The sequence below is a fragment of the Procambarus clarkii genome, chromosome 11 (assembly GCF_040958095.1).
Source record: "Procambarus clarkii isolate CNS0578487 chromosome 11, FALCON_Pclarkii_2.0, whole genome shotgun sequence".
Taxonomy (NCBI): domain Eukaryota; kingdom Metazoa; phylum Arthropoda; class Malacostraca; order Decapoda; family Cambaridae; genus Procambarus; species Procambarus clarkii.
The window spans coordinates 34,072,223-34,088,391 of record NC_091160.1 but is presented as its reverse complement, the minus strand read 5'-3'; the positions used below and the strand labels follow the sequence as shown (position 1 = coordinate 34,088,391).

General features: G+C 44.1%; 2 protein-coding genes across 4 annotated transcripts; one reads left to right on the top strand and one right to left on the bottom strand.

Annotated features, from left to right (window-relative positions):
- The first annotated feature begins 157 nt into the window (after positions 1-157).
- On the top strand, positions 158-823 carry LOC138363653 (cerebellar degeneration-related antigen 1-like). The gene has a single exon (XM_069323027.1). It carries the CDS (start codon positions 158-160, stop codon positions 821-823), a length of 666 nt encoding a protein of 221 aa, XP_069179128.1.
- Positions 716-14,958, bottom strand: LOC123758279 (mitochondrial amidoxime reducing component 2). Of its 3 annotated transcripts, none has more exons than XM_045742459.2 (8): positions 14,938-14,958; positions 6,824-6,927; positions 6,467-6,589; positions 5,665-5,844; positions 4,719-4,899; positions 4,430-4,632; positions 4,020-4,094; positions 716-1,046 (listed from the first exon to the last, which is right to left on the bottom strand). In XM_045742459.2, the coding sequence occupies exons 1-8, from the start codon at positions 14,941-14,943 to the stop codon at positions 887-889; spliced, it is 1,032 nt and encodes a 343-aa protein (XP_045598415.1). In that variant the 5' UTR covers positions 14,944-14,958; the 3' UTR covers positions 716-886. The 3 variants fall into 3 exon arrangements, with proteins under 3 accessions (XP_045598415.1, XP_069178647.1, XP_045598416.1); XM_069322546.1 differs by lacking the exon at positions 14,938-14,958 and adding an exon at positions 14,518-14,538; XM_045742460.2 differs by lacking the exon at positions 14,938-14,958 and adding an exon at positions 14,070-14,090.
- Between the last annotated feature and the right edge of the window lie 1,211 nt (positions 14,959-16,169).

Sequence of the window (16,169 nt, the reverse complement as noted above, 5' to 3'; positions counted from 1 at the left end):
GTTGGATGACTCGTTGTGGGTGCTGGATGACTTGTTGTGGGTGCTGGATGACTTGTTGTGGGTGCTGGATGACTTGTAGTGGGTGCTGGATGACTTGTTGTGGGTGTTGGATGACTTGTTGTGGGTGCTGGATGACTTGTTGTGGGTGTTGGATGACATGTTGTGGGTGCTGGATGACTTGTTGTGGGTGCTGGATGACTTGTTGTGGGTGCTGGATGACTTGTTGTGGGTGTTGGATGACTTGTGGGTACTGGATGACTTGTGGGTGCTGGATGACTTGTGGGTGCTGGATGACTTGCTGTGGGTGCTGGATGACTTGTTGTGGGTGTTGGATGACTTGTGGGTACTGGATGACTTGTGGGTGCTGGATGACTTGTGGGTGCTGGATGACTTGCTGTGGGTGCTGGATGACTTGTTGTGGGTGTTGGATGACTTGTGGGTACTGGATGACTTGTGGGTGTTGGATGACTTGTGGGTACTGGATGACTTGTGGGTGCTGGATGACTTGTTGTGGGTGCTGGATGACTTGCTGTGGGTGCTGGATGACTTGTTGTGGGTGCTGGATGACTTGTTGTGGGTGTTGGATGACTTGTGGGTACTGGATGACTTGTGGGTGTTGGATGACTTGTGGGTACTGGATGACTTGTGGGTGTTGGATGACTTGTGGGTGTTGGATGACTTGTGGGTACTGGATGACTTGTGGGTGCTGGATGACTTGTGGGTACTGGATGACTTGTTGTGGGTGCTGGATGACTTGTTGTGGGTGCTGGATGACTTGTTGTGGGTGCTGGATGACTTGCTGTGGGTGCTGGATGACTTGTAGTGGATGCTGGATGAATTATGAGTGGGAATACTGGAAAAGTTTCTGTCGAGGCTCCTGTCAGTTCTAAAAGATTGTCAGCTTAGGGTTCTGTGAGATCCTGGCGACTAGGACCTTGTCTCCGACGGCGACTGTGCCCGTGACGTCGATGCCTGTACTGATGCCCATGAGGGGGCTGGTGGACCACACCTTGGCCAGCTTGGCCGGCTCCTTCAGCGCCCGGAACCTGTAAACACAAAGATATATGAGTGTAAGTCTATAGATTGGTTGTGAACGTGAGTTGTTTTGGTGTTATTCATTCTCTCTCTATTCTCTTTCTTCTTTCTTTATTCTCTCTCTATTCTCTCTCTTCTTTCTTTATTCTCTCTCTATTCTCTCTCTCTATTCTCTCTCTCTCTCTCTCTCTCTATTCTCTCTCTCTATTCTCTCTCTTCTTTCTTTATTCTCTCTCTATTTTCTCTCTCTATTCTCTCTCTCTCTCTCTCTCTCTCTCTCTCTCTCTCTCTCTCTCTCTCTCTCTCTCTCTCTCTCTCTCTCTCTCTCTCTCTCTCTCTCTCTCTCTCTCTCTCTCTCTCTCTCTCTCTCTCTCTCTCTCTCTCTCTCTCTCTATCTCTCTCTTCTTTCTTTATTCTCTCTCTATTCTCTCTCTCTATTCTCTCTCTCTCTCTCTCTCTCTCTCTCTATTCTCTCTCTTCTTTCTTTATTCTCTCTCTATTCTCTCTCTCTATTCTCTCTCTCTCTCTCTCTCTCTCTCTCTCTCTCTCTCTCTCTCTCTCTCTCTCTCTCTCTCTATCTCTCTCTCTCTCTCTCTCTCTCTCTCTCTCTCTCTCTCTCTCTCTCTCTCTCTCTCTCTCTCTCTCTCTCTCTCTCTCTCTCTCTCTCTCTCTCTCTCTCTCTCTCTCTCTCTCTCTCTCTAACCAATTTATTTTTCTTCTGTTATGTCTACTACATATATTTCTCTCTAACACACACACATATCCCCAGGAAGCAGCCCGTAGCAGCTGTCTAACTCCCAGGTACCTATTTACTGCTAGGTAACAGGGGGCATCAGGGTGAAAGAAACTCTGCCTATTTGTGTTGGTTCTGTGGAAAATTCCACACATGTTAATATTATTATTATTATCTGACGAATGTATTATTCCATATCATATCTATATATCAGAATCATATCAGAATTATTATCTATTGATCATATCTACTGTATCTACATCAGCTTCCTGTATGACCTTTGGTCAAGTAGATTATTGGGCTTAATGCCTGTATAATATTGTAGATGTATTCTCTAGCATCTACAAGCTTCTCCAGAATCTACAAGCTTCTCTAGCATCTACAAGCTTCTCCAGAATCTACAAGCTTCTCCAGAATCTACAAGCTTCTCTAGCATCTACAAGCTTCTCCAGAATCTACAAGCTTCTCCAGAATCTACAAGCTTCTCTAGCATCTACAAGCTTCTCCAGAATCTACAAGCTTCTCCAGAATCTACAAGCTTCTCCAGAATCTACAAGCTTCTCTAGCATCTACAAGCTTCTCCAGAATCTACAAGCTTCTCCAGAATCTACAAGTTTCTCCAGAATCTACAAGCTTCTCTAGCATCTACAAGCTTCTCCAGAATCTACAAGCTTCTCCAGAATCTACAAGCTTCTCCAGAATCTACAAGCTTCTCCAGAATCTACAAGCTTCTCCAGAATCTACAAGCTTCTCCAGAATCTACAAGCTTCTCCAGAATCTACAAGCTTCTCCAGAATCTACAAGCTTCTCCAGAATCTACAAGCTTCTCCAGAATCTACAAGCTTCTCTAGCATCTACAAACTTCTCCAGAATCTACAAGCTTCTCCAGAATCTACAAGCTTCTCCAGAATCTACAAGCTTCTCCAGAATCTACAAGCTTCTCCAGAATCTACAAGCTTCCAGGTAATCAAAAATATTGCTGGAACCAAAGTTATAGCTTCCAGTGATGTCATTTCAAAATCCTTACTAAAGAACAAAAGGTCCTATCAAGAACTGCCAATAATTTTTAAAGCCATTAAGCAATTACCTTGTGATATACCTTTATCACAACAATCAGTCTAAATACAGAAAATAATCATTCTCAATTCAGGATAAGGGAAGGGAACTATCAGGGGAAGCACCAAGCCATTTCGACTATATAGCCCTTGGAAGGGGTCAGGATAAGGATTTGGGATGGGACGGAGGGAAAGGAATGGTGCCCCAACCACTTATGGACGGTCGGGGATTGAACGCCGACCTGCATGAAGGGAGACCGTCGCTCTACTGTCCAGCCCAAGTGGTTGGACAATTTCAGTATAAGTTGTTAATTATTTTAGAGCGTAGATTGGCTAATTAACATGCTTTATAACATTAATACTTCCATATATATAAATTGAGAGTCGTTAGGCAGCTAGGCTACGCCTCATTATTAGTAAGTTCTGACCTACTCATGCAGTATCTGAGTTTCTTACCAGTGCTCAGCTGTTTTATCTATTCCATGTAAACTTATATGCTAAATGTGTGGGTGTACCCGCAGGTATATTGTGTTCTGCAGTTTATGAGCCAGATCAGCCCTCAGGAGCAGCCTTACCTGCTACAACCCATTTCCACTATCAGCCAGATTCACGAAGCAGTTATGCAAGAACTTACGAACGTGTACATCTTTTCTCAATCTTTGGCGGCTTTGTTTACATTTATTAAACAGTTTGCAAGCATGAAAACTTCCCAATCAACTGTTGTTATTGTTATAAACAGCCTCCTGGTGATTTAGAGCTCATTAACTGTGTAATAATTGTAAACAAAGCCGCCAAAGATTGAGAAAAGATATACACGTTCGTAAGTACTTGCGTAACTGCTTAGTGAATCTGGCCCTTGGGGATCGAACTGGTCACAGTTCAACTGGACAAGGACACAGAACTAGACAAGATCACAGAAAAGCGGACTTACAAATCCAGCATAGGAACCTTGCATGCAGCTAAGAGAGCTTAATTATCTTGTACTTATTATCAATTTTAGAATATTATTTGATTTTAAATTCATGGTTCTTGTACCAAATGTACGGTCCTATGTAATTCTCCTCTTGTATTTAATCTCGGTATATTCCCCCACAGTTTCCGCCAGCGCCGGGAATCGAACCCCGGCGCTGAAATCGAAGCACAAGGACCCTCCCGACCCCTCCACTGACGGGGACATCCCCTTGCAGGGTACTTACGTGCGAAGGGTCCTCAGTGGCTCCTGTTTGGGGTGTCTTGTCCCTGTTTTCGGGTCAACGGTCGTCAGGATACACCTGTGGGTGTAGATGAGAATTCAAATTCAAATTCAAATTCAGGTAAAAGTACATATATAGGTGATGAGTTACAAACATAATGTTGGATTTATAGAGTTAGTACATACAATACCTAAAGCCACTAATACGCATAGCGTTTCGGGCAAATAATCATGATACTAAGGCTTTCAAATAATTCATCATAACTAGGCTTCCCTCATTAGTATCAAACGGCTTTGAACTACACATATATACATTATCCAAGACTCTGACGTTGTTCAAGATTGTTACACAATAGACCATAAATGTAAATATTAAAGGTAAGAGTTATATATATATTCCCCCCCAAGCCTCACCTCTGGCAAGGTTTGACAGTCCTGAAGACGGCTTTCCCGATCTTGACGTAGGCCCAATCGTCCTCGTCGGAGGGTTTCGAGCCCTTAACGATGATGTTGGCGCGAAAGTTGCCCATAGTCACCGGCACCTCCAGACGGGAGTTGAGATCTTGTAGCGACGACTCACAGCCAATGAGATAGGCGCATGTCTCAGCGTAAAATACCTGTGGTGTACGACCAATTATCAGATGGGAACAAACTTAAAGGCATTTCACACAAATTTTTTTTAACCACTGACTCATGTACTCACCCTGTCAGTGTCGAGGATCTTGGGGAAGTTGTAGTACTCAAGCCTACGGGCGACTCTGTTGTTCATGACATCTCCTCGGTAGAGCAGTCGTAATTTAGTTTTGCCTTCTGTGACGACTTCGGTCAAGAGGCGAGCCGCGTCTTCCCCGCAATCGATACCCTTCACTTGCTGGTCCCACACCCTGTATCAAGTTCATGTTCAAGTATGTTTATTGAGATAAGCAATAAATACATCTCAAAGGGATAGAGTAGCTTAGGCTATTTCTACCCCCCCTCACCCTGTATCATACCACACACACTATAAACACTCTCTCTTGATAACTATACATTCTTAATATAAGAACGTAACACATATAAAAGTATAGAAAGCCTATATTGGCCTATGAGAGACAGCTTCTGTTTATACCCAGACTTATTCATATACGTCAAATTTACGATTGAAAAATCCAGCGATCCTATTTCTATTTGTAACCTTACCTAACTGTACCTATAATCTAACCTAACTAAAACTAACCTAACAGAATTATACCTAACCAAGCCTAAATGAACCTAGCCTAAGCTAAGCAAACCTAAATGAACCTAGCCTAACCTAACCAAACCTAAATGAACCTAGCCTAAGCTAAGCAAACCTAAATGAACCTAGCCTAACCTAACCAAACCTAAATGAACCTAGCCTAACCTAACCAAACCTAAATGAACCTAGCCTAACCTAACCAAACCTAAATGAACCTAGCCTAACCTAACCAAACCTAAATGCACCTAGCCTAACCTAACCAAACCTAAATGAACCTAACCTAAATGAATTGAACCTAAACAAACTGAACCTAACGTAACCTAACGGAAATTAGATATATATATAATTCTGCCTGTAATATACATTTTAATTATGGCGTCAGTGGCTTAAGAAGAATCTAAAAAGTGTTGTATAAGAGAGAATAACCACTCACTTGGTCTCAGCCACCTTATGGTTCTTGCGGACGTCGGAGAGGTCGAAGGTCACGCTAGAGTAGCCGTCGGCGCCCATGGAGACCACATCCCCGTCCATCTTCAGCCATACCATAGTCATACGAGGCAGCTGGCGCCCCGATACCGACCGATTGTCATCGGCCGTCATCGCTATGAACGCCCTGCGGAGTAGTGGACACATGGGGGTACTTTAGTGATCGTGGGGCATACTGGGGGACACATAGGGGGATACTGGGGACACATGAGGATACTGGAGGCACATGAGGGACACTGGAGGCACATGGGGACACATTGATACCTCATGTACCTACACTTTTAGTCCCTGAGCATCCTGTGAGCCCCTGATTGTTGTGAATGAGGCGGCAGTGGTGATTAGGCTGTTATTAGGCAGAGGGATTAGGCTGTTATTAGGCAGAGGGATTAGGCTGTTATTAGGCAGAGGGATTAGGCTGTTATTAGGCAGTTATTAGGCAGAGGGATTAGGCTGTTACTAGTGGAGTGCTTTATATACTTTATTTATGTACTCGCTTATGTGATAATTTAAAGATAATTATTCCCCCCAACCGTGTGTATATAATTTCTGTGTTTTCTTTGGTGAATAAATTAGTTATTGTAAGTTAGACTTGGTGTGGCAGTGAAGCTTTATCTCTCTCTCATATATACATGCGGTGGTCCACCATGAATGGCACCCATATTATACCCCATGAACGGCACCTATATTAATTGAAGAAAGATGTACAGGTTTCGTTAGTGAACCAAGAGGAGTGGGACTTAAGAGCTGACCTGTCTTCAAGAGTGCCGCGAGCCAGGCCGTATTCGGTAGCTTCAGCCTGGTTGACGCTGACCCCAAGACCTGACTTGATCGGGTAGATGGTCAATTCGCCCACCTCCCCTACCTCCTCCCACCTGCCAATGGTAATTGTAATCAATTACAACAAGAGTTAAGAAATATATGTAACAAAAACAATAATAATACCTACAGTACTTGGCGGGAAATTGGAGGTTCTTACTTGGCGGGAAATTTAAATGCTCTTACTTGGCGGGAAATTTAAAGGTTCTTACTTGGCGGGAAATTTAACGGTTCTTATTTGGCGGGAAATTTAAAGGTTCTTACTTGGCGGGAAATTTCAAAGTACTTACTTGGAGGGAATCCATGGGGACGAAAACCTGCGCCACGCCCACATCACAGCCGCCGCCCCCACGCCCACACCCACGCCCACACCCACAGTTGTTTTATCCAACATCTGAAAGATCAAAAGGCGTTAAGTAAGTGGATACGATGTACACACACAGCAGTTACAGCACGGCAACTTTCCCGCCAAACACACACCGAAACTACAACGTTGGTACAACGTTCGAACAAGTTTTAACACCACCTAACCAGTTATAACAACCCATATAGCAAGTTGTAACAACGTTCTAATACGTCATAAACACGTTAAGCCAAGATATAACAACTTTATTACAAGTTGTAACAAGCGGAAAATAGAGACAGTTTCGGTTTGTAAAATATGAAAAGCAAAAGAAAGGCGAAAAGGACATACCTGGTTAAGCAAGGAGATACAAGGGCGAGGAGTAAATACAGAAATAAGAGAACGACAGAGAGCAGAGGGGCAGGAGTGAGTTCCAAAGCTTAAGACGAGACGCAGAAAGACAGTGTGAAAATGACATAGCTCCGAAAGCCAAGGCTGCTCCACAGTCACATGAGGAGGAAAACAAATAGGTAATGAACAGGTGGTGAAACTGAGAACGTGTGAGGACAGGCGTACAGAGAATGACAAGGAGGTGTGTGAAGCACTCAACTAGAGAGTAGTTCAGGAGGTCTTCACAATAGAACGAGAAGTCCCTGAACAAATCCACAAGGGCCGTGACGAGGATTCGAACCTGCGTCCGGGAGCATCCCAGACACTGCCTTAATCGACTGAGCTACGACAGGGTTAAAACCCTTTTAACCCTGTCGTAGCTCAGTCGATTAAGGCAGTGTCTGGGATGCTCCCGGACGCAGGTTCGAATCCTCGTCACGGCCCTTGTGGATTTGTTCATTTGACGCATCACGTTAGTGTGATCTCTGTGTGTAAAGTGCCTGAACTAAGATAGGTGGCAGTAAACCAGGCAGCCTGGAAACGGCTCGAAATTACCAGAGATGAGGTTAGGCGGTATCTGTTGGATCTTGATGTGAAAAAGACTGATGAACCTGACGGAATCACCCATGAATACTAAAAAGGTGTGCAGAAGCACTACGCGTGCCACTCTCCATGATATATAATTCATTTAATTCAATGTGTCAGGGGACAGGCAGCCAGAGTGTATGTATATACGTTAGGCTTATGTCGAGGTCACCTCCCCCCCCCCCCAGGATGCAACACCACAACAAGCTGACTAACTCCCAGGTACCTACTTACTGCTAGCTAAACAGGTGATAGGAAATGCGCCCAACCGTTTCTGTACCGCCCGGGATTCGAACCCGAAATTCTCGACTGTGAGTCGAGAACGAACCCGACTGTACTACTGAAACCCCTTTAAAAGTAAACTTATTAAGTCACTGGAGACGGGAGACCTACCAGAAATATGGAAGACGGCGAATGTGGTCCCAATATACAAAAAGGGCGACAGGCAAGAGGCACTGAACTACAGGCCAGTGTCCTTGACTTGTATACCATGCAAGGTGATGGAGAAGATCGTGAGAAAAAACCTGGTAACACATCTGGAGAGAAGGGACTTCGTGACAAATCGACAACATGGGTTCAGGGAGGGTAAATCTTGCCTGACTGGCTTAATAGAATTCTATGACCAGGTAACACAGATTAAGCAAGAAAGAGAGGGCTGGGCGGACTGCATTTTCTTGGATTGTCGGAAAGCCTTTGACACAGTACCGCATAAGAGGCTGGTTCATAAGCTGGAGAGACAGGCAGGTGTAGCTGTTAAGGTGCTCCAGTGGATAAGGGAGTATCTAAGCAATAGGAAGCAGAGAGTTACAGTGAGGGGTGAGACCTCCGATTGGCGTGAAGTCACCAGTGGAGTCCCACAGGGCTCTGTACTCGGTCCTATCCTGTTTCTGATATATGTAAATGATCTTCCAGATTGTATACTCATTCCTCTCATGGCTTGCTGACGATGCTAATAACATACAGGATCAAGACAAAGGAGGAGAGCATGAGGCTACAAGATGACCTGGATATACTGAAGAAATGGTCCAAACAATGGCTATTCGACTTTAACTCGAGCAAATGTAAAGTATTGAAGACAAGTGTAGGGAGCCAAATACAAGATGCCATTTGGGAGATGAAATCCTTCAAGAATCAGGGAGTGAAAAAGACCTGGGAGTTGATATCACGCCAGACCTGTCCCCTGAAGTCCACACGAAGAAGCTATCATCAGCGGCATATGCTAGGTTGGCCAACATAAGAACTGCCATTAAAAACGTGTAACGAATCATTGAGAACCTTGTATACCACTCATGTCAGACTAATCCTGGAGTATGCAGTGCCAGCGTGGAGTCCGTAAGATTCAAAGGAATGCCACATGAGCTGATTTTTTTTTATTAAGATATAAGATACATCTGCATTAGTGCAGCTACCCTAGACTATATGAAGTGGAGTACAGTGTGTCAAAAAACTAACTAGGCGATGCTAAGAAATCCCCATCACACAGGATGGTTAGTCATACAGAGGCATGTGATAAGCGGGCTGCACTGGCAGACTTCGGATGCATTTTGAGGATATCATCAACACAAGATTGAATAAGGTAGCAGTGGTAATACAAGTCCCCATCTCGCAGGATGGTTAGTCATACAGAGCCATGTGTTTAATAGCCTGCACTGGCAAATTTTGGGTATGAGCTACGAGGAAAGCCTAAGGGAACTAAAGCTCACGTCGCTGGAAGACAGAAGAGTTAGGAGAGACATGATCACCACATACAAGATTCTCAGAGGACGAGGTGTGGTCCTGAGGACCAAATGGAAGGTCTATCCCACTATGTCTTATACACGAGGAGGGAGACAGCGCTCACCTCCCAAACATGGCTAAAGAGACAACCAGTGGCCCACTCTAAAACCTGTACTAACATGGCCGTTATCACGTCATAGTGACGTAACACACATCGTCCACACCATATATAAAACTAAAAATTGATGTCGTATTTCCGTTAGGTTAAGTTAGGTAAGGTTAGGTTAGGTGAGGAGAGGTTGGGAGAGGCTATGTTAGGTGAGGTGAGGTTGGATTTGTTTAAAAAAAGAGGAGGGATGACGTTGATGACACATACTTTTCTCAGGTCTTAGACCCCACTCGGAGAGCGTGCGGGGGTTGCCAGGTGTCGCCCGGGCCCCATACATCAAGACCACACCTATATACTTTCTCCCTACCATGGCAATTTTGCCATACCTCTCCCCCCCCCCCCCCTCTCCACTCCACCCCATCTTCTTTGTTACTTGCTGAACAAGTTTGAACACCTAACAAGTTGTAACAACGTTCTAATACGTCATAAAACCGTCATACCGAGATATATCAACCTTATTACAAGTTGTAACAAGCAGAAAATAGGGACAGTACGGGTTGTTGTGAAATTGAAATTGAAATAAGTTTATTGATGTAAAATCCACACAAAGGGATGAGGTAGCTGAAGCTATTCTCACCCCGTTCAGTACATCGTGTTAATACATACATAGACACACATCACAAACAATAAACATATTACCGAACATTCTGAGAGATAAACATATACATTTCCTACGGGTTGTTGTTGTTTAAGATTCGCTACCTGGAACGAAAAGTTCCAAGCAGCACGGGCTATGGTGAGCCCGTAACTTACCTGGCACAGGAGCGGGGCAAGTAGCACGGGCTATGGTGAGCCCGTAACTTACCTGGCACAGGAGCGGGGCAAGTAGCACGGGCTATGGTGAGCCCGTAACTTACCTGGCACAGGAGCGGGGCAAGTAGCACGGGCTATGGCGAGTCCGTAACTTACCTGGCACAGGAGCGGGGCAAGTAGCACGGGCTATGGCGAGTCCGTAACTTACCTGGCACAGGAGCGGGGCAAGTAGCACGGGCTATGGTGAGTCCGTAACTTACCTGGCACAGGAGCGGGGCAAGTAGCACGGGCTATGGTGAGCCCGTAGTGTGTTACGGGTTTGTGTTTGCAGGGTTAAGACAATAGCTCTCCACGTGTGTAAGTTATTAAGCTTGAAGACTGTACTTGTGGTGGGTCTCGAACCCTTTGATGCTGCAACAGCTGGGAGATGAGATAGCAATGCCTTACCAAACTGTATCTTAAGTTAAAAGAATTATTATCTCCCACGTGAGGTAAGATAAGAGTTTCCATGCGGTTGCTTGTCAGTCGGGTTAAACCCCTTAGGGTCTGAAAAGCAGATGGATGGTCTTGGCTATGAGTCACAATAATGTGGCTAAAGTTTGTTGACCAGACCACACACTAGAAGGTGAAGGGACGACGACATTTCGACTTGAGAATGGTCCAGGACGGAGCGAAACGTCGTCGTCCCTTCACCTTCTAGTGTGTGGGTCTGGTCAACAGCTGGATATGGTCTTGGCTAGAGATAGTTGGAAGTTGTAACGACTGCTCGTTAACTCCTCGTAATTGGGCCTCGGGTGATTGATATTTGAACATAGAATTTAGTAGATAATAACACTAACATGTATTGAGATATATACAAGAGTTGTTACATTCGTGTACAGCCACTAGTACGCGTAGCGTTTCGGGCAGGTCCCTGGAATACGATCCCCGCCGCGAAGAATCGTTTTTTCATCCAAGTACACATTTTACTGTTGAGTTAAACAGAGGCTACAGTTAAGGAATTACGCTCAGTAAATCCTCCCCGGCCAGGATACGAACCCATGACATAGCGCTCGCGGAACGCCAGGCGAGTGTCTTACCACTACACCACGGAGACTGTGTATGTTTGAATGTACGGGTTATGTGACTTGAAACCTTTATAAACAAATATATCTGTACCCGAATCGCTCTGCGTATTAATTATATATATTGCACTTGTCTTTTATATGTAAGTGAAGTACGGTCTCGCTTTATGCAGGTCAGCGTTCAATCCCCGACCGTCCACAAGTGGTTGGGCACCATTCTTTTCCCTTGTTCCATCCCAAATCCTTATCCTGACCCCTTCCCAGTGCTATATAGTCGTAATGGCCTGGCGCTTTCCCCTGTTAATGAAAGTCCAAATGAATAAAATGAAATGAAAAATAATAATAAATGAAATGACAATGAAAAATGATTGAACAATTTATTATTATTATTATTATTATTATTGGAAAAATGAAAATGAAAAATTATTATTATCATTATTGATATTACTGTTAAAACCCATATTCCAAATTATGCCATCATTCATAGAGGCCTACCTTCAACGTATAAGAACATATTGTTAAATATATAGAACTTGCTGTAAGAAAAGTTTTCTATTAGCCTCAAGTTCAAGTAAGTTTATTGAGATAATAAAATGCATTCCAAAATAACAAATAAAGAGTAACTTAGGCTATTTATGTGGTGTAGTGCAAGACCTTCAAGGGGACCCACAGATCAATAGAGTCTGTCACTAGGCGGCGCTGTAATTGACACGTGTACGAATGGGCTCAAAAGAACTTTGTAAAAATCTTGGCTGAGATGTGACTACAGATCCTCCACGCCCTCTGTAATCCTTTTTTTCATTACCGCACAATCACCAATACATAGTGAAACCCAAACGCTTTGCGTAATAGTGGCTTTAGGCATTGTATGTACTAGCTCTATCTATAAATCTATCATTTTTTGTAAAATCTCTTGTATGTATGTACCTTACCTGAATAAACATTTATTTATTATTTATAGAACACAGTGTTTTTATTATTATTATTATTATTATCTACCACAGACGTGGCCAGACATTTACAGTGCTAACCAGAATATATACATTTTCTTCTGTCCTCCATGGACAGGGTGAGAGATTTGTCAAACATATAGTTCAGGGATTTATTGAACAATCAACCACAGAAGGTGATTGTAGTGCTTTTAAAATGCTAGGCTGAGCTACATACGTAAATACACAGTGTTGAATGTCAGAGATTCACTTGCTGGCGGCCATGACTAGTGATAATGGTTGGTAGTGGGTGGGTATGTTTGGGTACGTACCCCATTAGATGGGGTGGTGGGGTGGGGGGGATGAAACTAGGAGATGGTATCTGGTCGTCCTCTTGGGAGGGGGTGGGGGGGAGGGGCGGGCATACTCGTCAGACCAGATATACCAGTTTGAGAACTGTGTACCTATGTTGTATTCCTCTTTCCACAGGCTTGGGTTGGTTTCATAGGCTAGTTCACTGGCTTGGGTGTATAGCCATATATATATACTGGTTCTAAGTGTATATTTCTTATCATAACTTTTCAAACAGTAATATTCATACATAAAACAATTTCTATTCATACAGTATATTAATTAGGCTTGTATCCATGACCGCCCCAAGGTCGACTTTCCCTTCAGGATACAAGTCCAGAGCAGTTACCTAACTCCTGGGGTACGCATTTACTGTGGGTGAACAGAGACATCAGGTGAAAGGAAACGTACCCAACTATTTCTGGCCCGCCAGGAAAGCGAAACCGGGTTGTAAGTTGAAAACGAAGCCGAATGTGCTACAATATTGTCGAATTAAAGAATCAGTAGACTTTGTACACTAAAACATTTTTTTCATAGTTAGTAAGTTTAGTTCATTTATTATGCGCCCCATAGCCATCTTGTGGGCGGTAGTGGAAAGGGTTACAGAGGCACATAATGGGCTCAGGGACTCAACCCCACAATTCATTTAGCTAAGCAAGTTACAATCTTGATGAGTTAGTTACAACATTCAGTCTAAGTCGTCACATCAACAATGGGTTCGAGATCGACCTCAAGTACAGGTTCTAAATTAAGCAAGTGACATATGTGGAGAGCCTAGTGTCACAATTGATATGTTTGTCCTGCACACCGCCCCCCATCCAGTGGGTAGCGGTGGATAGGTTACAATCACTTAGTTACTACCTACAGTACAGTTAGCAAACTGGGGATATTTGGATAATATTTCTGGTAGCAGATCATTTCGAATGAAATATTTACACATCGTTGGAACATTGGTTATAGAATTGTCTCTAAATTCACGATCTTTTCGCACTCCATCACATAGTGACGGAGGGTGTGCGAATAATTTTGTTGACACAGTTTACATTTGGTCAGGTCTACATCAGCAGATAATGAGAACTCCCAGAGATACTTGTAACCGAGCAGTAGTAACATCTAGAAGTCTGCTGATTCTATTGGATGATCCATAGATGTGTGGCTCCTCTTGCATGATAGTTCGTAGATATAGTTAAAACTTTAGTTTAAAAGTGTGTTGAGCAGTGAGAGGTAGACACCTACCTCCATGCTGCTGGTCGAGCAGTGAGAGGTAGACACCTACCTCCATGCTGCTGGTCAAGCAGTGAGAGAGAGAGGTAGGCACCTACCTCCATGGTGCTGGTCAAGCAGTGAGAGAGGTAGACACCTACCTCCATGCTGCTGGTCAAGCAGTGAGAGAGAGAGGTAGACACCTACCTCCATGGTGCTGGTCAAGCAGTGAGAGAGAGAGGTAGGCACCTACCTCCATGGTGCTGGTCAAGCAGTGAGAGAGAGAGGTAGGCACCTACCTCCATGGTGCTGGTCAAGCAGTGAGAGAGGTAGACACCTACCTCCATGGTGCTGGTCTAGCAGTGAGAGAGAGAGGTAGACACCTACCTCCATGCTGCTGGTCGAGCAGTGAGAGAGAGAGAGGTAGACACCTACCTCCATGGTGCTGGTCTAGCAGTGAGAGAGAGAGGTAGACACCTACCTCCATGCTGCTGGTCGAGCAGTGAGAGAGAGAGGTAGACACCTACCTCCATGGTGCTGGTCTAGCAGTGAGAGAGAGAGGTAGACACCTACCTCCATGCTGCTGGTCGAGCAGTGAGAGAGAGAGAGGTAGACACCTACCTCCATGGTGCTGGTCTAGCAGTGAGAGAGAGAGGTAGACACCTACCTCCATGGTGCTGGTCTAGCAGTGAGAGAGAGAGGTAGACACCTACCTCCATGCTGCTGGTCGAGCAGTGAGAGAGAGAGAGGTAGACACCTACCTCCATGGTGCTGGTCGAGCAGTGAGAGAGAGAGAGGTAGACACCTACCTCCATGGTGCTGGTCTAGCAGTGAGAGAGAGAGGTAGACACCTACCTCCATGCTGCTGGTCGAGCAGTGAGAGAGAGAGGTAGACACCTACCTCCATGCTGCTGGTCGAGCAGTGAGAGGCTGCTGGTCGAGCAGTGAGAGAGAGACACCTACCTCCCTGGTGCTGGTCGAGACGTCACTGCGATGCGCACAGATAGACGTCCAAGGTCCTCAGCTTCTTGATAATTACTCATCTCATATACAACGAACATCACAGATAATTCAATAGGATAACCACTGTTCTAGTGCTCTAGTGTTGTTTACAAAAATATTGATTTATTAGACTTGTTGGGAGTATTATATGAAGTGTTTACAGCGGTGAAATTGTTGTTGAAATTGTTAGGCTGGCGAGGCTGTGGGCGAGGCTATGTTCTTGGCGCCTAACATGGTTATAATTGTAGATTCTGGCTCAAAAGTTGGATATTAATATGTGTTTGTGTTTTCTCTAATGTTATGGCTACTCCTACTCTTATTATCGACTCTAGCTTTGTTACAATGACGCTTCCTATGACATATTTTGGAAAACAAAAAAATAACTAGAAAATATCCACAGTTGATGTCATTAAGGTCGCCTTAGAAGTACTGCCATATTAAGAAACTTTTACAATTGTCTTTATCAATAAAACGCTAAAACTCCAATAAAATAAAAGTGTTTGAGCCATTACTTGACTTTGATGCCAAATGTATGTCTAACAGTTGAACAGCTGTTGATGTTTCTTCACCTATTTTCAAGACGTGTTGCCAATTTTCTCTGCAGCGGGGACTAAGTAATCTTGGAACATTCAATATTTACCAAACTTTCTTTTCGCTTCAAGCTGGGGCTCTGTCAGAGCCAGAGACACAGGTTTATGCGTAGTTCAACGCAGTAATGTGTGTATGTAAGCATGACTTCGTTCTATTATAATTTAAATGAATGTTTGTCTTGCGAAAACCGGTTTAAGGAGGGTTATGTTGTATGTACGAAGCGCCAGCGCCTGGTTAGTATGCAGTGTGTACCGTACCTCCTGTTCCTGTGACCGTAGTTTGAGTCCCCATGGTATTGTTATGAATTCCAGGATAACTTGCGTTATATCTAATAACACCTTAGCTCGATATTTTATTATATATGTGATTATATATATAGTATATCTAATATATATAGAGACTGTAGCAAATTCTAATGACCTGTATGTAGCCAACCTGGCCTGGGCATAGCCTAAACTATCCTTGGTCTAAGCTTCGGACTACCCTACCTTACCTTACCTTGAGGTTACCTTGAGGTGCTTCCGGGGCTTAGCGTCCCTG

Bases quoted from the DNA above. Each gene is read 5' to 3' on its own strand.
- LOC138363653 (XM_069323027.1), top strand. From the start codon at position 158: ATGTTGTGGGTGCTGGATGACTTGTTGTGGGTGCTGGATGACTTGTTG.
- LOC123758279 (XM_045742459.2), bottom strand. The intron at 6,590-6,823 runs GTAAGTACTTTG...TACCATTGGCAG, and splicing joins TCCCCATGGATTCCCTCCAA to GTGGGAGGAGGTAGGGGAGG. The intron at 5,845-6,466 runs GTCAGCTCTTAA...ACTACTCCGCAG, and splicing joins CGCGGCACTCTTGAAGACAG to GGCGTTCATAGCGATGACGG.